The sequence below is a fragment of the Solanum lycopersicum genome, chromosome 5 (assembly GCF_036512215.1).
Source record: "Solanum lycopersicum chromosome 5, SLM_r2.1".
In the NCBI taxonomy this organism is placed as follows: domain Eukaryota; kingdom Viridiplantae; phylum Streptophyta; class Magnoliopsida; order Solanales; family Solanaceae; genus Solanum; species Solanum lycopersicum.
Genome location: NC_090804.1, coordinates 40,909,933 through 40,929,677, shown reverse-complemented (window position 1 = coordinate 40,929,677; position 19,745 = coordinate 40,909,933). Strand labels below are relative to the sequence as shown.

Sequence of the window (19,745 nt, the reverse complement as noted above, 5' to 3'; positions counted from 1 at the left end):
CACCCAATTTTGACCGACCTTTGACCATTTTTAGGAATACTATTCGATTAAATACGTATTTTAAATTTTAGAATTTTTAATCGACTTTGCTTGAAAATTATATATTTTAGTATGTTTTATTCTATAAAATTATCGTAAATATTATTAAAATATTTTAAAATTATTAATGAATTTCAAATGTTAAAATTTAAATGATTTTCAATTATATAAAAAAATATTTTAATATATGTAGTATTTTTAATTAAATAGTAATTCCTACACTTTCCTTAAAAATATTTAAGTTCTAGCCTATTTTATTCTAATTTCATTCAATTCTAGCCACTCCAATTAAAATTTTATTACAATCATAGCCATCTCTTCCTTTCAATCTAGCCAATTTTAATTGCAATTTTAGTCATTCCATATCTAACTCATCTAATTTCAAGAAATCATCTTTTGATCTCATCCGTCTATTTAATTAATAAATCCTAGATCGAATCCTAACCCTTCATCTCTATCTAAATCGACGGTTGTGATTAAATCTCCCATTCTCTTCTTCAACACCAAAAGACCCTAATCCCTAAAATAAAAAATTCTCTTCTCCCTCCCTTTTTCAGCCGCCTCTCTCTCTCTCTCTCTCTCTCTCTCTCTCTCTCCAGCCCGGCCCCCTCTCTCCTCGCCACTTCCGGTGAAAGCCACCAGAAGAACCAGCCGCCAGTCGCTCCTCTCTCTCTCTCTCTCTCTCTCTCTTCGCCACCTCTTCCTCTCCAAGCAGCCGCTCCCTTCTCTCTCCCTCTCCTCCATCTTTTCCGGCAAGGGAGACAACCAGGAGACAAGCAACAACAGCCATGGCGGACAGCATCAGCAGCCATGACCGGCGAGGAGTCAGCAGCGGTCGCCGGCGAAAACTCCTGCGTCCGGCCAGCAGCTGCAAAAAGAGGCGAACGACCACCTCTCTCTCCTCGTCGCCTCCCTCTCGTCGCTCTCGCAAATGGTGAGCAACCAGACCCACCAGCGTGCTGCAAACAACAGCCGCCGGACGAGCAGCGAGCGGCGTCAACCATCAGCCCACAGTCACCGGCAGCTTGTCTCCCTCCTCTTCGTTCCTCTTCCTTCACCCGTCTCCCCTCTCCCGTCATTCCCCTCCTCCCGCTTCTCCTCTCCCTCTCGCTCTTTCTCTCCTCCCCGTTTTCCCCTTCTTCTTCTCCTTTTCTTTTCCTCTTCTTTTGCAGAGACAGGTAGCATCTCCGACCAGCAACGTCTCGACGAGACAGCAGCAGCAGCGTCTCGAGGAGACAGCAGCATCGACTCCGGCGAGCCTTGTCTCTTTCTTTGTTTCCGGCCAACAAGTTCGGCTAATGAATGACGTAGATTCTATACATATCTCAATATTGCGGCTGATTTTAAGATGAATTTCAACAGATCCGTCTGGGTTAGTTTCTGTTTTAGTTTTTATTATTATTATTCATTTAGATGTTTAATTTGCCTAATGTTCTGCATGTTTTTCAGAAATATTTTGTTATGAATATAAAACTATATTATGATTTGCTTGATCTTATGGACTGTTCTTGTTGATTTTTCTCTTGAAAATTTGCAAAGTAGATGTGTTTTAGCCATGTTGAAAACAATATTGTATGTTAATCAGTTCCTGTAAGTCTGCTAAATGTGATTTGGGTATTGACATGCTAATTGTATATTGGTTTCACTTTGATTATTATTTGTTATGATAAGTCTTGTAATTTTCAATAGTAGTTGCAGATTTCTTATATCTTTTTTAAATATTATTGTCATTTTAATTGATTATTTTATTTTACCTTGATTGACTTCAAATATATTCTTGGTTGTTATATTTTTGGAAAGTGATATTTAATTAAGGTAAAAAGGATTGTACTGATTTTACTCTCTACTAGTTAAGGAAAATAAGTTTAATTGATTTATTTTTCCTTGTGAATAAATACTGATTCCTTACTAGTTTGTATTATGGTAATGAATTATTTTTTTTTCTGATTTGGCTCTCTTTTAAAATAAGGAAAAGGGGATATTAATTGATTCCTTAAAATATTTCTTTTCCTTATTTGTTCCCCCTCCTCTACTATATAAATAAGACCCCTCCTCTATTTCATAGACATTTCATTCACTCTCAACCAAAAATTCTCTCATCACTCTCCCTTCTCTCATTGCTCTCTTGCTACTTTAAACAACACATTAATATTTCGGTGAATATTCAAGTGCTTTTCTTCGCTATTTTCCTACTTTGTTCGAGTAAAAGGTGAATCATCTTGTTTTGTTTAACAGGTTAGTATTCTTAACATTCATACTATATTCATATTCACATATTTGTGTAAACCATTGTCTGTTTTTTATATAGAATTCGTCATTAAACGATTGCATATTGTCTCACCTTAACTAACAAGTGTGATTACTTGTGTAGTTATTTAATTACTTTGACAGGTTTCATATTTGAAGTTCAAGTTGAAGATTAACTGAAGAAGGATTTGTTTATTTGTTTGAATGTATATATATATCTATATATTTTTATTTTTTCCGCTATTTTATTTATTTGAATGATGTAACAATTGTAACCCTAAAGATCATATAATAAATTTATTTGGGGGTCGTCTAGGGGAGGGGGATTTATATGCTTACTTGCTTCATTATTTTTTTAGAAATCATGCCTATAGGTTTGTCTTTAACCACCTAGATTTGATATTTGTAGGTGTTATAATCTAATCAATTTTCAATTTGCTTGACGCTTTCGTTAATAAGTCTTAAAAATAATAACTAGATTCCATTAATTTTTTTAAATATAAAAATCAAGTCCTAATAATATAATAGGTTGTTAGATGTTAAAATATGTAATAAATTTTCAGTCGTCTTATAACGTAGAAACTATGCCTAAGTATTAATTTGTTCATATCATTTACAAAAGTATGAATATGTGTTACTCCTTCTTTTTAACACCTAGGAATCATGTCTATAGGTTTATAAATAATTTTTAAAATTTGTTCGTGCATATTTTAGCCCTCCCCTAAAATTAGTTAATATTATTTAACTAGTAATCCAATTTGTTTTCCGCATTCATGATGCAATATTTTTTTTTCTTAAATTAGAATCATTTCATGCATTTAACTTGGCTTTAAAAATATTTCATATCAAAACCTTGCAACATTATTTTCTTAAAAAGTCATTATTCAATCTTTCTTTAAACTTTGGATTGATTATGACATTGTTTATTTTGAAAATAAATTATAAGCACTATCTCCTAACCTATCGTTAGTGGGAAAGTCAAAGGAACTACGAGGTCTAGTTCCAAATTTTTTAAAACCCGACGCGTCCTCGGAAGTATCACCTACCCATGAATTTCAAAAGAAATTTTGTGCATTTATATGTAAATGTTTATGTGCGTATATGCAAATTAAATCTTTTAAATCATTTTTCAAAATATAAACTATTTTTTAGACCGACCTCAAATCAAAATTGTTTCTATGGTGGAGGAGCGCGATCAACAATATCGTGGCATCATTCCTATAAAGAAACAAACAGTTTTTCAAAAAAAAAAAATCATATTCAAAACTTACTCAATTTTCAAAACTTTACTTTCTCACATATACATTGTTTAATATTTATAAATTTTGTTTATAACTTAGTCTCATGCTTAAATAAAACTTGATTGTTTATTTATTGTCATCACCTAGCGTTGCATGCTTAATAAAATAGCCTTAATTGTTTTATATTTGTTATCACTTAGCAAGCATATTAATGAATAAATTAAACGACCTTGATTGCTACTTGTACCCCCACATATATTGCATGAGATACGGCTGGGACCCACACTTGTGGACCTCGAGGGATGCCTAACACCTTCCCCTCGAGGTAATTTGAACCCTTACCCTAATCTCTGGCCCGCTGACCTTAGTTTGACTTAGTTAGGTTAGATAGGTGCCCTAACGCGCCTTAATTCGTTAGGTGGCGACTCCAAAACTCAAAAATCCCAAAAGAGTTGTTAGGTCGTGCACAAAACCCGTTTTCTGCGAAAATGGGGCGCGACAGAATGGCGACTCCGCTGGGTATGTTAGGTTCTTACCATTACGTGTTAACTGCTTATTTATGTGGGGTTTATTTTATTCATTAGGTGCTTACCATGTTTTGTTGCCCTATTTATTATCTCATCTTCATGTTCCTCCCTTTCCCTTTTCCTTAATTGTTTATTATCATGTTTCCCCTCTTCCCTCTCCCCTTATTTGTTTACATGTTTAATCTCGTATCCTCTTGCTTTATTTGCGTAGTTTTCATATCTTTATATGTCTACTTTCCTTTATTTATGCTTATTTATTTATTGTTTATAAACTGCCTATATGTTACCGTTTTCCAATTTAAATGCTAAATGTTTACTGCTTTAATAAATTGGCACCCCGCTCATACTTCCCCCCAATTGGGACCCTCTTCCTTTTTTATTTTGTTCTCGTGATGTTGTGCCTTTGCACCTCTCAGAACTACTCCAATCTTATACAAATACCCATTATAGAGAGTCAGCATATGCGTGGACGTAGTGGATAGTTTTACTACCACGAAGCTACGAGCCTCTCGCATAGAATCCCTTTCAAGTCCGTGTCAAGCCAACTCTTAGAAGTCCTGGTTAAGTCATACATGCTGCATAAGCCCTAGGAGGTTTGACCCTTGGTGTCAATCCATGTAATTAGTAGCCACCTTCTCATCTAAAGGGCCCCAACACCCTTAGACAAATTGCATATTTATGTGTCAACGTGATCATAATAATTAAATCAAGCCAACATTGACAAAATGGAGTTTAGAAGTTGTTTGTTACTTTGTTTGCAGAGTCATGGCTCACCCTCACTTTCCAAACACGCAAATGGTGGTCAAAGTTAATCCCATTTTGAAGACTTGGTGGAAATATATTCAAAAAAATCGAGAGTTAGAAGCAAATGAATTGTTAGGCGGCCTCACTGCTTTGATCTCCGTAGAGTCAGATCGTCACTTAATCAAGGCATTGTTGAAATTCTGGGACACTGAGAGGTTAGTCTTCAAGTTCAGGGATTTTGAGCTAACCCCAACAATAGAAGAAGTTGGAGGATTCATGGGTCTCGCATACAAAGAGTTGGAAATGATTGTTCCACACAAGCCAAGTCCAAGATCTTTTCTGAAGCAAATGGGCATGTGTCATAATCCAAATCTACTTTGTCTGAAAGAAGGTTGGATTTCTTTAGAGTTCTTATATTCACGCTTTGGGGATGAGGAGGTCATCAAAACTTTCATAGAGAATTTGCTTGCTCTTCTGCAAAATGGGAAAGGTATCGTCATAATGCATTCGCTGTCGCCCTATTAGGCTCATTGGTTTTTCCTAGAGAAGGAGGAAAGATCCACACCGGCTTATGTTATATGGTTCGTATGTTGGCTCGAGGTGGGAAAACCTTGGTCCCCATGATACTTGCAGAAATTCTAAGGGCTTTGACTGCATGCACCAAAGGCAAAAGATACTTTGAAGGGTGCAACTTTCTGCTGCAACTTTGGGCCGTCGAACATTTCTACCAAAGAGCTAATAAAGTAGACATCGTCAGAGGGACTATGGGGAACAAAATTATCAACCATCCCCTAAGGATGAAACATTTTATCTCCCCTGTGGGAACAGAGGACTGGTTCACATACCTAAAGGAGCGCTCAGCCGTTGAAATCCAATGGAAGTATTATTGGTTGAAGCCACGACGTGCCATCATAAGAGGAAATGAACTTTACTTCATTGAGCTTATCGGTTTGAACGGTGTGCAACCCTACGCACCACTTCGAGTCCTTTGACAATTCGGACAGATCCAAATGATACCTCTACGATCCCACATGAGCCACTATGGATATGACTTTGGGTCAGAATTACCGCAAGTGAACACCATACTGCGAAGATTGAAGGATGTGATAACTATCGATGTTCAAGAGCACCGACCCTTCTGCACACCTGAATATTATGTATGGCTTTTAGAAGATGCAGAGCATAGAGATTTGAGCGAAGGAGGTCTTCCTGGTTTTGGCGATGAAAAAGAGAGAAGATGGGCTCGCAACCTCCTCAACACTGATTATGACATTACCCCAGAAATGAAGAAGCAGATTGTGCCTAACATTGGAGAGCAACATGATTAAAGTTTTTTTTATTATTATTTATTTCTCTTTACTCCCCATATGTTATCCCTAGCCCTTTAGTTATCTTTAGATTGATGTAATAAACAGAAATTATTTCAATAATCGAAAGTTGTTCTATTATCTAACTCTAAACTCCAAATTGGCAAATAAGGCTTGAATTAATTATTATGCATCACTTATGTGTCGCTTAGGCCTACCTCTGGCTCAACGAGGTTCCTTGCATTTAGGGCGTTTATTTCAAAACAACGTGTTGATATTGTGATATTATCTTAACCCTAACTCTTTTCTTTTGATTCTATTGTTTTCCCATTTCCTAAGGTTGATCTGTCCTTCATCATGGCACATACACGATCAAAAGGGACCCCCCCTTCTCCTTCTTCTCAAAGAGTAAGCTCAAAAGACAAAGGAAAAATGGTTGACGACAACAGCACCACTGAAAGGGTAGAAGCTTCTGAGGGAGGACAACTTCATAGTAATCTTATCCTAAGACTCGAGCACAAGATTTCGCAATTGGAAGAAGAGGTAGCCAACATGCGTGATTTGGCCAAGTTGTCTATCTCTCTTGGAACCCAATTTGGAGAAAACATAGACAATCCTCCTAATCAAACAGCCACGCCAGACAATCCTCCAATCCATATATCCCCACCTGAACCCATTCGTCCAAATGCCTTTCCACCACCCCACGCCCAAAATACCCAATTTCCATTTCACCACTATTACCAACATACCAAACCAACTGTCCCAGAAACAACCCCAAACACAAATATCCCACATACTTTTGGGAACAACAATCCCAATCCCATATACATTGAAACTGCCCCTCTGACTCATGACCTCCATGAGTCAGAGTCCCATCAGAAAGACATCTTAATAAAAACCCTGACTGAGAGATTAGACAACTTAACCAACAGGGTACAACACGTGGAAGAAAACAAAAGGTTGGGAGGATTGGGCTATGAGGATCTGTGCATGCATCCTGATGTGGAACTGCCCGAAGGATACAAGCTTCCGAAGTTTGAGACGTTCAATGGCATTGGGGATCCCAAAGACCACCTACGAATGTATTGCGACAAACTTGTAGGGGTGGGGAGAGATGAGAGGATACTCATGAAGTTGTTCATGAGGAGTCTTACTGTGGAGGCCCTATTATGGTACATTGAGCAAGACTCGCGGAAATGGATAAAATGGGTTGATATGGCAACTGACTTCATGAATAGGTTTAGTTTCAATATTGAAAATGCGCCTGATTGGTTTTACATTCAGAACCTAAAGAAGAAACCGAGTGAATCCTTCAGAGAATATGCCATAAGATGGAGGTCTGAGGCGGCTAGGGCCAGACCCCCTATGGAAGAATCTCAAATGAAAGACTATTTCATCCGTGCCCAAGAACCACAATACTATGACCGAATGATGCTGGTGGCTGAAAAGAGTTTCGCTGAAATCATCAAACTAGGCGAAAGAATTGAAGAAGGCATAAAGAATGGGACTATCATCAACTTGGAGGCTTTACAAGCAACCAACAAGGCTCTGCAATCTGGTGGAATGACAGAGAGTCAAAAGAAAACAGGTTCTGTAATGATGGCTCATGGAACTAGGACCCCTTTGAGGCACAAGACAACAAACCCACCACCATCCCCATACCCTCACACCCCATACCTTCACACCCCATACCCTCAACATCCCTCAGCTCCACCCCCTATATCTCCCCAACCCATGCCAATATATTACAAAAATGCTCCTCCTCAATATTTGCATGCCTCATATCCTGTCTATAATGTTCAACCAACACACTTCCAAACTCCACCACCCACTCAAACACCAAATTATCGAAACAGACCTTCCTATGAAAGAAGACCTACAAAAACCTATACCCCTTTGGCTGAACCCATAGCACAACTTTATGAGAGACTGAAACAGGCTGGGTACGTCTCTCCAATTCCTGCATTACCTGTGGACGTTCGCGCGAAATGGTACGACCCTAACAAGGTCTGCGCCTACCATTCTGGGATGAAGGGCCACACCACCGAAGTTTGCAGAGCCCTTAAGGATAAGGTTCAAATGTTGATTGATACAAAAACCATCCAACTGAAGGATCCTACACCGAATGTTGCGAATAATCCTCTCCCTAACCATCAAGTCAACATGGTGGAAGCTGGTGATGTCTGGGATTGGGAAGAATCTATCTGGGCCGTCGAAACAGAGGAAGCCATACCTACCACTGCCCAGGCACCACTAATAGTGCAAGGACTCGCCCCATTTGAAGTAGAAGTTGTTGCACCCAGACCACCATTCGCTGTCTATAAGGCATCCTCCCCAATACAATGTGACACACATGCTGTACCTTGGGATTACAACAAAAGAGAAACAAATGTGGAAGAGACAGATGTTGCAACAGGGGTCACCAGATCTGGAAGAACTTACACTTCTGAAAATTTGGTTCAGGAAAGCTCTAGCAAATCCAAAGCGCCAATCATAGAGCTCGAGGATCAAAGTATTTGGAAAAAGGTTAAAGCTAAAGAATACTCTGTCATTGAGCAGCTGAGTAAAACCCCTTCCCAAATATCAATTCTGGAGTTACTACAATCTTCCGAAACTCATCGAGATGCCCTTCTGAAGATCCTTGGTGAAGCTTATGTCCCGTCTAACATCACTCATGGAGAGGTATCCCAAATGGTGGGGCAGGTCTTTGAGGCTTACAAAATATCTTTTCACAAAGATGAACTGCCAATCGAAGGAACAACTCACAATAAAGCTTTGTACATTTCGGTTCAGTATCAGGATAAGGTGATAAACAAAGCATTAGTTGATGCAGGTTCAGGTTTAAACATTTTCCCTCTGAGCACACTGACGAGGCTGGGTGTGGATAGTGCAAAAATTCAGACATGGAAGATGAATGTGAGGGCATTTGACGGCTCTCAGAGAGGCACTATTGGGGAGATAACCTTGGACATGCTCATTGGTCCTGTCACTTTCCCCATAGCTTTCCAAATTTTGGACATCCCTTCATCGTACAACTTATTATTGGGTCATCCATGGATTCATATGGCTGGAGCGGTTCCATCTACTCTTCACCAATGCCTGAAGTTTGAATGGGATTACGAAGAGGTTGTGGTCCATGGGGAAAAAGGGCATCCTGTATACACGATTGAAGGAAGAGAGAATATGGATGGCGAAATGTACCATACAGTGGATCTTGTTGGTAATATTGAGTTGCAACCTTGGTTCAGCCAAAAAATCATAGATATGATGGCCTGGTTCGGTTTCGAGCTTGGGAAAGGTTTGGGGGCTAAATTACAAGGGATAGTCGAACCTATACAGCCTGTTCGACATTCCACCACTTTTGGTTTGGGTTATAAATACACCATCGAAGAATGGCTCAATTGGCGACCACCTAGAGATGGGTACTACTATCCATTGAAGAAACCCATACCGCCATTGTATCAATCATTTCGATCAGCAGGTTTCATGGGAGACAATATTGATGAGATCTCAGATGACTTGAAGGGGTTATCGCTAACCAAAGAAGAAGGGAAAGTTTGCAACGTCGTGATCAACGAGGAGGAGAAAGGGGGCCCTAGTTGAAGCAAGGAGGCAAAGATCAGCGTCAGCAACTGGACCTCGACTCCATCCAGACCTCGTCGAGCATCTGGGTAGCCTTGGAAGATGTTTTTCTATCAAGTTTTAATTCATATAAAGGAGTTTTTAATAAACGTTTTAATTCCCGTCCCATGTATTGCTTTCAAATGAGGACTTATGAAATTTTCAAATCTTTATCAATAAAGTTCTTTTCCCCATTTTTTTTCGTCTTGTATTTAATTTTTACTATTTTTTTTCTCACCAGCAAAATTCATTATAAAAATGTCGAATCTGAGATTGTGGCATACAATGAGACTGCTCAGCTTAACCTTAATGACTTAGAAGAAGTCGAAGACAATGAGGTTCCCGAGGAGTTAATCAAAAGGGTTGAGGAATTCGAGGAAAAACCCAATCCAAATTTGGTAGAGACAGAAGTGGTGAATTTGGGAAATGCAGAGGTGATACAAGAAACCCGAGTAAGCATCCATATAACAAAAGAAGACAAGAAAGAGTATACCGAGTTTCTCATAGAGAATAAGGATATTTTCGCGTGGTCCTACGCAGACATGACAGGGCTAAGTACTGCAATCGTAGCCCATCGACTACCCACTGATCCAGCATGTCCTCCGGTAAAACAGAAGCTGAGAAAATACAAGCCCGAGATGAGTTTGAAAATCAAAGAAGAAGTATCAAAGCAATTAGATGTTGGGATACTCCAAGTGACAGAATACCCAACTTGGCTTGCAAATGTCGTTCCAGTGCCCAAGAAAGACGGCAAGGTCAGAGTTTGCGTGGATTACCGAGATCTCAATAAAGCTAGCCCTAAAGATAACTTTCCATTACCAAACATACACATACTAATTGATAATTAAGCTAAGCACGAAACTCAGTCATTTGTGGATTGCTTTGCCGGCTATCATCAAATTGAGATGCACAAAGACGACGCTGAGAAAACCGCTTTCATCACGACGTGGGGCGTCTATAACTACAAGGTGATGCCTTTTGGACTAAAGAACGCTGGAGCTACGTACATGAGAGCGATGACTACTTTGTTTCACGACATGATCCATAAGGAAATTGAAGTTTATGTGGATGATGTCATCATCAAATCAAAGGAAAGTTTAAATCATTTGGAGGATTTACGGAAATTCTTTGCCAGGCTACGCAAGTACAATCTGAAACTGAATCCGGCAAAATGTGTCTTCGGTGTGCCTGCTGGAAAGCTTTTAGGTTTCATTGTCAGTCGTCGAGGTATAGAATTGGACCCGTCAAAGATCAAAGCCATTCTTGATCTTCCCCCACCAAAGAGCAAAAAGGAGGTAATGAGTTTCTTAGGGCGACTTAACTACATCAGTCGTTTCATTGCTCAGTCTACTGTCATCTGTGAACCTATCTTCAAGCTGTTAAAAAAGGATGCTGCAGTGAAATGGACAAGTGAATGTCAACAGGCATTTGACAAGATCAAAGACTATCTATCCAATCCTCCTGTATTGGTGCCACCAGAGTCAGGTAGACCATTACTTTGGTATATTTCAGTATTTGATAATGCTTTCAGTTGCATCTTGGGACAACACGATGAAACAGGGAGGAAGGAGCAAGCAATATATTATATGAGCAAGAAGTTCACATCGTGCGTAGCCCGATACTCTCTATTAGAGCGTACCTGTTGTGCTCTAACATGGGTTGCCCAAAAGTTACGACATTACCTCTCATCACATACTACTTATCTGATTTCAAGGATGGATCCTTTGAAGTATATCTTTCAAAAGCCTATGCCCACAGGTAAACTGGCAAAATGGCAGATACTGTTGAGTGAGTTTGACATAGTGTATGTCACGCAAAAAGCAGTGAAAGCACAGGCATTAGCAGACCATATGGCAGAGAATCCCGTGGACGATGATTACAGACCGCTGAAGACCTACTTCCCAGATGAAGAGGTGGCTTTTGTGGGAGAGGACATTTCTGAAGAATATGATGGATGGAGAATTTTCTTTGATGGAGCTAAAAATCTGAATGGATGCGGCATTGGGGCTGTTTTGATCTCACCCACCGGGCAACATTATCCAGTATCAGCAAAATTCAGATTCCTTTGCTCAAATAATATGGCCGAATACGAAGCCTGCATACTAGGTCTCCGACGGGCGATCGACTTGGATGTCCAAGAAATGATAATAATAGGGGATTCAGACCTATTGATCCATCAGGTTCGAGGTGATTGGGCAACAAAAAATCGAAAGTTGTTACCATATTTGGAGTGTGTGCACAGGCTATGTAAAAGGTTTGTCAAAACAGAATTTAGACATGTACCAAGGGTCCAAAATGAATTTGCAGACGCCTTAGCCACTCTGTCTTCTATGATTCGACACCCTGATCACAATTACATCGATCCTATTCACATTCATATACATGAACAACCAGCTTATTGTTTCCATGTTGAGGAAGAGCCTGATGGAAAGCCCTGGTATGATGACATTAGAAGATATTTGAAGAGTGGTGAATACACAGAAGATGCAACAAGTGTACAAAAGCGTACAATTCGAAGGTTAGCAACCCAATTCTTCTTAAGTGGGGAAATACTCTATAGGAGAACTCCCGATTTGGGACTGCTAAGATGCGTCGAAGAAAGAGAGGCTCGCAGGCTGGTCGAAGAGATACATGCAGGCACCTGTGGCCCTCACGTGAACGGTTTTACATTAGCAAAGAAGATTCTGAGATCAGGATATTATTGGCTAACTATGGAGACAGACTGCATTCGCTACGTCCAGAAATGCCATCAATGTCAGACTCACGCAGATATGATTCGAGTACCTCCCAACGAACTCCATGTCACTAGTTCACCTTGGCCGTTCGCAGCATGGGGCATGGATGTCATTGGCCCAATCGAGCCAACAGCATCCAACGGGCACAGATTCATTCTTGTTGCAATTGACTATTTCACCAAGTGGGTTGAGGCCACCTCCCATAAATCAGTGACAAAGAAAGTTGTGGATGACTTTGTCAAAAACAACATTATTTGTAGGTTTGGAATTCCTGAGTCAATCATCACCGATAACGGCACCAACCTAAACAGTGACCTGATGAGATCAATGTGTGAGAAGTTCAAGATCAGTCATCGAAACTCTACAGCATACAGGCCACAGATGAATGGGGCTGTTGAGGCGGCAAACAAAAACATCAAAAGGACATTGCGCAAGATAATCGATTATCACAAACACTTGCAGGAAAAGCTACCTTTCGCATTGCTGGGGTATCGTACCACAATCAGAACTTCCACAGGGGCCACACCTTACTTCTTAGTATACGGCACTGAAGCTGTGATACCCGCCGAAGTTGAGATACCTTCCCTAACGATCATCCAAGAAGCAAAGTTGAGTGATGCTGATTGGATACGAGGTCGGGCAGAGAATTTTGCATTAATAGATGGAAGAAGAATTAACGCCATTTGTCATGGTCAGCTCTATCAGAATAGAATGGCCAGAGCTTTCAACAAGAAGGTTAAACCCAGACATTTCTCACCTGGGCAAATGGTTTTGAAGCGGATTTTTCCAAATCAAGACGAGGCAAAGGGTAAATTTTCACCAAATTGGCAAGGTCCGTACATAGTCTCTCGAGTACTGACAGGAGGAGCCCTCATACTTGCAGAAATGGATGGAGAAGTTTGGCCAAAACCTATCAATTCAGATTCTGTGAAAAAGTATTACATCTAGAGATTGATTCATGCTCTTTTGTAATTTGGAACTACGTCAGACCTGATTCCCATTTAAGAGGGGATACGTAGGCGCTCCTATGGGGTTCGGTCTTATTATAAATAAAACTTTCATTTCCCCCTTTTCTATTGATAACTGGGGCAGAATTTTTGAGAGGATCTCAAAAATTCCATTAAGATTCCTCCTGGCACATCTTCATACTGGGGCAGAAATTTTGAGTAAACTCAAAATTTCACCAAAAGTTTCTTCTCAACAAGCAGTCAGCTTACAACGAAGATTAAATGATAGCTCCACTTTTGAATCAGACGTTGTAAAGTCTCAACCTATGCCAAAGTCAAAGATTCGACATCAGCTTTTATTAAGTGATAATTTCAAAATCTTTCAAAGTTTTTTTTTTATCTATTTTATTTTTTTTATTTTTATTTTTATTTTTTCTTTCCTTTTCCCCTTTTTATGAGAACAAAAGAGAAAACAGACGCTCGAAGAGGTGTGGATGGCATGCCAAAGGAGCACGCTGCGCCAAATCATGGATACAGATCAACCTCCCCCCCTTTTAAAACTAACTGTTTTTCTTTGAATGTAGAAATACAGGTACATATACAAAGGCAACTGCAACAATCAGCATCACCACATTTGAGCCCGACATATGACACTCGATCTTTCCAATAAGGCGGACGCCCAAGCTACTGTATGCCCTCAAGAAACTGCTGTGCTGACAAATTACATTATGCCCAATATTGACTTATGCTCGAAGAATTGCATTATTGCACGCGCTCGATATTCTATGTGCCCGAAGAAACACATTATTGCATGTGCTCGATATTTTATGTGCCCGAGGAAATACATCATCGCATATGCCCAATATTGACTTATGCTCGAAGAATTGCATTATCGCATGCGCTCGATATTTTATGGGCCCGAAGAAATACATTATTGCATGTGCTCGATATTTCATGTGCCCGAGGAAATACATCATCACATATGCCCAATATTGACTTATGCTCGAAGAATTGCATTATTGCACGCGCTCGATATTCTATGTGCCCGGAGAAACACATTATTGCATGGGCTCGATATGTCATGTGCCCGAGGAAATACATCATCGCATATGCCCAATATTGACTTATGATCGAAGAATTACATTATTGCATGCTCTCGATATTTTATGTGCTCGAAGAAATGCGCCATTACATATGCTCGACACTGCATGTGCCCGATATTACATTGTGCTTGAAGAAGTGCATCATTGCATTGTGCTCGATATTGCATGTGCCCGAAGAAATGCATTATCGCATTGTGCCCGAGACTTCATTGTGCCCGAAGTTTGCATAAGCTCAAGATTGCATCGTGCTCGAAGTTTACAGGTGCCCGAATCAAAACAAGTCATAAGTATCAACAGATGTCAAAAACAGATACGCTCTCTTTACTCATTACTGATATCCCAAAGGCGTCATCCTCCAAAGGCGTCATCTTTCATGGCCTGCGGACTTCATGTCATGGCCTGAGGACTTGTTTTATGCTTACCATGTACCTAAGGTATCATAGTCTAAAGGCATCATCCTCATGGCCTGCGGACATCATATCATGGCCTAAGGGTTTAATTTCTTTCTATCATAATCCGAAGGTGTCATAGTCTAAAGGCGTCATCTTCATGGCCTGCAGACAACATTTTCATGACCTGAGGATACATTTCGCGTATCATGGCCCTAGACATCATAGCCTAACACATCATTTTGCATGGTCTTAAGGCAAACATTCATGGTCTATATGGAAAATTGCATCATGTTTACATTTACCGCTTATTTTGCTCTATTTACTCTACTACAAGTTACAGTTCTGCAGATTACAGACAAAGTCACCTTCTGAACGGCTGTTCCCTTGCTTACACACAAAGGCTCCGACAAATTCTCGGCTACTCGAACTATTGTTTCGCTATCATTCGGGCTACCATGAAGATATCTTCGGATTCAACTCGCCACTGTGACTTTCTATGTCTTCAGCTAGGCTCGTCCGCCTTACAATAGGACATTCAGGCTCTTCCGCCTTACAATAGGACATTCAGGCTCTTCCGCCTTACAATAGGATATTCAGGCTCTTCCGCCTTACAATAGGATGTTTAGGCTCTTCCGCCTTGCAATAGGGCATTTAGTCTCGTCCGCCTTAAAACGACATTTAGGTTTGTCCATCTTATAGGACATTTAGGCTCGTCCGCCTTACAATGCGACATCTAGGCTCGTCCGCCTTACAATAGGGCATTTAGGCTCGTCCGCCTTACAATGCGACATCTAGGCTCGTCCGCCTTACAATAGGGCATTTAGGCTCGTCCGCCTTAAAACGACATTTAGGTTTGTCCATCTTATAGGATATTTAGGCCGTCCACCTTAAAAAGGACATCTAGGCTTGTCCGCCTCATAGTACATTTATGTTCGTCCGCTTTATAAGATATTTTGTTCGCTTTATAGGATATTTAGGATGTCCGCCTTAAAACGACACTTAGGCTCGTTCGCCTTAAAATGACGTTTAGACTCTCCTTATAACTAGAGATTTTGTCTATATTATTATATCTTTATAGTATCAAATCTATTGGAGTTTGACGTCATTCTTCAGAGATGGGTTCAATCCTATAAGAAGTTGAAGATTATCAAGGCTTGCACTACGTCTCAAACAGATACGTTTTTTATCACCTCTTGTCTATTTAATAGAACTCATATTTTATTATTATTGGTCATACTTTATCTATTTATAAGCTAACATTTTATCTAGAATTTGCAGATATGATCGATCGCCCTTGATCACAATTATAATGCTATCCTCTATCACAACAATGACTCTATCAATTCTTCGCCTTTCATACTCCGAACCCTTGTCCAGATGTTGATAAGCTCACTCTATCATGCTCTTCTCGCTTCTCTGTCATACTCTTTTGGCCTCTCAATCTCTCTCTTCTCGCTACTCTAATCTTATCCATTCAAGCCAATATCGTACCTTTCAAACACCTTAGCGCTCTTTCAACTTACAAGAGCTTCATTTGCTCTTGAATCTAGAACTACACACGACCTGATTCTCGTATAACCAGAGATATGTAGGTGACTTAAAACCAAAGTCTCGGTCGTACCCTTTTTTCAACTCTACTTCGCTTCAATTGATCCGCTGACATCTGTCGTCGGTCGGACAAAATCGGCTACTAAGTCAACGTTGGTTGCCTGACAATTCATTCTTCATTTTCAATCAACCAAGGGGCAGCTGTTGACACCCAATTTTGACCGACCTTTGACCATTTTTAGGAATACTATTCGATTAAATACGTATTTTAAATTTTAGAATTTTTAATCGACTTTGCTTGAAAATTATATATTTTAGTATGTTTTATTCTATAAAATTATCGTAAATATTATTAAAATATTTAAAATTATTAATGAATTTCAAATGTTAAAATTTAAATGATTTTCAATTATATAAAAAAATATTTTAATATATGTAGTATTTTTTAATTAAATAGTAATTCCTACACTTTCCTTAAAAATATTTAAGTTGTAGCCTATTTTATTCTAATTTCTTTCAATTCTAGCCACTCCAATTAAAATTTTATTACAATCATAGCCATCTCTTCCTTTCAATCTAGCCAATTTTAATTGCAATTTTAGCCATTCCATATCTAACTCATCTAATTTCAAGAAATCATCTTTTGATCTCATCCGTCTATTTAATTAATAAATCCTAGATCGAATCCTAACCCTTCATTTCTATCTAAATCGACGGTTGTGATTAAATCTCCCATTCTCTTTCTTCAACACCAAAAGACCCTAATCCCTAAAATAAAAAATTCTCTTCTCCCTCCCTTTTTCAGCCGCCTCTCTCTCTCTCTCTCTCTCTCTCTCTCCAGCCCGGCCCCCTCTCTCCTCGCCACTTCCGGTGAAAGCCACCAGAAGAACCAGCCGCCAGTCGCTCCTCTCTCTCTCTCTCTCTCTCTCTCTCTTCGCCACCTCTTCCTCTCCAAGCAGCCGCTCCCTTCTCTCTCCCTCTCCTCCATCTTTTTCGGCAAGGGAGACAGCCAGGAGACAAGCAACAACAGCCATGGCGGACAGCATCAGCAGCCATGACCGGCGAGGAGTCAGCAGCGGTCGCCGGTGAAAACTCCTGCGTCCGGCCAGCAGCTGCAAAAAGAGGCGAACGACCACCTCTCTCTCCTCGTCGCCTCCCTCTCGTCGCTCTCGCAAATGGCGAGCAACCAGACCCACCAGCGTGCTGCAAACAACAGCCGCCGGACGAGCAGCGAGCGGCGTCAACCATCAGCCCACAGTCACCGGCAGCGTGTCTCCCTCCTCTTCGTTCCTCTTCCTTCACCCGTCTCCCCTCTCCCGTCATTCCCCTCCTCCCGCTTCTCCTCTCCCTCTCGCTCTTTCTCTCCTCCCCGTTTTCCCCTTCTTCTTCTCCTTTTCTTTTCCTCTTCTTTTGCTGAGACAGGTAGCATCTCCGACCAGCAACGTCTCGACGAGACAGCAGCAGCAGCGTCTCGAGGAGACAGCAGCATCGACTCCGGCGAGCCTTGTCTCTTTCTTTGTTTCCGGCCAACAAGTTCGGCTAATGAACGACGTAGATTCTATACATATCTCAATATTGCGGCTGATTTTAAGATGAATTTCAACAGATCCGTCTGGGTTAGTTTCTGTTTTAGTTTTTATTATTATTATTCATTTAGATGTTTAATTTGCCTAATGTTCTGCATGTTTTTCAGAAATATTTTGTTATGAATATAAAACTATATTATGATTTGCTTGATCTTATGGACTGTTCTTGTTGATTTTTCTCTTGAAAATTTGCAAAGTACATGTGTTTTAGCCATGTTGAAAACAATATTGTATGTTAATCAGTTCCTGTAAGTCTGCTAAATGTGATTTGGGTATTGACATGCTAATTGTATATTGGTTTCACTTTGATTATTATTTGTTATGATAAGTCTTGTAATTTTCAATAGTAGTTGCAGATTTCTTATATCTTTTTTAAATATTATTGTCATTTTAATTGATTATTTTATTTTACCTTGATTGACTTCAAATATATTCTTGGTTGTTATATTTTTGGAAAGTAATATTTAATTAAGGTAAAAAGGATTGTACTGATTTTACTCTCTACTAGTTAAGGAAAATAAGTTTAATTGATTTATTTTTCCTTGTGAATAAATACTGATTCCTTACTTGTTTGTATTATGGTAATGAATTATTTTTTTTTCTGATTTGGCTCTCTTTTAAAATAAGGAAAAGGGAATATTAATTGATTCCTTAAAAATATTTCTTTTCCTTATTTGTTCCCCCTCCTCTACTATATAAATAAGACCCCTCCTCTATTTCATAGACATTTCATTCACTCTCAACCAAAAATTCTCTCATCACTCTCCCTTCTCTCATTGCTCTCTTGCTACTTTAAACAACACATTAATATTTCGGTGAATATTCAAGTGCTTTTCTTCGCTATTTTCCTACTTTGTTCGAGTAAAAGGTGAATCATCTTGTTTTGTTTAACAGGTTAGTATTCTTAACATTCATACTATCTTCATATTCACATATTTGTGTAAACCATTGTCTGTTTTTTATATAGAATTCGTCATTAAACGATTGCATATTGTCTCACCTTAACTAACAAGTGTGATTACTTGTGTAGTTATTTAATTACTTTGACAGGTTTCATATTTGAAGTTCAAGTTGAAGATTAACTGAAGAAGGATTTGTTTATTTGTTTGAATGTATATATATATCTATATATTTTTATTTTTTCCGCTATTTTATTTATTTGAATGATGTAACAATTGTAACCCTAAAGATCATATAATAAATTTATTTGGGGGTCGTCTAGGGGAGGGGGATTTATATGCTTACTTGCTTCATTATTTTTTTAGAAATCATGCCTATAGGTTTGTCTTTAACCACCTAGATTTGATATTTGTAGGTGTTATAATCTAATCAATTTTCAATTTGATTGACGCTTTCGTTAATAAGTCTTAAAAATAATAACTAGATTCCATTAATTTTTTTTAAATATAAAAATCAAGTCCTAATAATATAATAGGTTGTTAGATGTTAAAATATGTAATAAATTTTCAGTCGTCTTATAACCTAGAAACTATGCCTAAGTATTAATTTGTTCATATCATTTACAAAAGTATGAATATGTGTTACTCCTTCTTTTTAACACCTAGGAATCATGTCTATAGGTTTATAAATAATTTTTAAAATTTGTTCGTGCATATTTTAGCCCTCCCCTAAAATTAGTTAATATTATTTAACTAGTAATCCCATTTGTTTTCCGCATTCATGATGCAATATTTTTTTTTTCTTAAAT

At 39.0% G+C, this 19,745-nt stretch overlaps 2 protein-coding genes and 1 long non-coding RNA gene across 3 annotated transcripts; all 3 read left to right on the top strand.

Annotated features, from left to right (window-relative positions):
- The first annotated feature begins 618 nt into the window (after positions 1 to 618).
- On the top strand, positions 619 to 2,729 carry LOC109118989 (uncharacterized). The gene is made up of 2 exons (XR_011221327.1): positions 619 to 1,411; positions 2,431 to 2,729. It is a non-coding gene; the product is annotated as an uncharacterized lncRNA (long non-coding RNA).
- A 3,808-nt stretch (positions 2,730 to 6,537) lies between these two features.
- On the top strand, positions 6,538 to 13,409 carry LOC138348813 (uncharacterized). Its single transcript, XM_069298394.1, has 3 exons — positions 6,538 to 9,632; positions 9,968 to 10,481; positions 10,593 to 13,409. Exons 1-3 carry the CDS (start codon positions 6,538 to 6,540, stop codon positions 13,407 to 13,409), a joined length of 6,426 nt encoding a protein of 2,141 aa, XP_069154495.1.
- A 3,831-nt stretch (positions 13,410 to 17,240) lies between these two features.
- Positions 17,241 to 19,258, top strand: LOC104644746 (uncharacterized). Its single transcript, XM_010314939.4, has 2 exons — positions 17,241 to 18,067; positions 19,088 to 19,258. The coding sequence occupies exons 1-2, from the start codon at positions 17,627 to 17,629 to the stop codon at positions 19,121 to 19,123; spliced, it is 477 nt and encodes a 158-aa protein (XP_010313241.2). The 5' UTR covers positions 17,241 to 17,626; the 3' UTR covers positions 19,124 to 19,258.
- The last annotated feature ends 487 nt before the right edge of the window (positions 19,259 to 19,745 follow it).

Bases quoted from the DNA above. Each gene is read 5' to 3' on its own strand.
- LOC104644746 (XM_010314939.4), top strand. From the start codon at position 17,627: ATGGCGAGCAACCAGACCCACCAGCGTGCTGCAAACAACAGCCGCCGG. The intron at 18,068-19,087 runs GTTAGTTTCTGT...TTACTTTGACAG, and splicing joins ATTTCAACAGATCCGTCTGG to GTTTCATATTTGAAGTTCAA.
- LOC138348813 (XM_069298394.1), top strand. From the start codon at position 6,538: ATGGTTGACGACAACAGCACCACTGAAAGGGTAGAAGCTTCTGAGGGA. The intron at 9,633-9,967 runs GTTATCGCTAAC...TTTTCTCACCAG, and splicing joins ATCTCAGATGACTTGAAGGG to CAAAATTCATTATAAAAATG. The intron at 10,482-10,592 runs GTCAGAGTTTGC...CACGAAACTCAG, and splicing joins TGCCCAAGAAAGACGGCAAG to TCATTTGTGGATTGCTTTGC.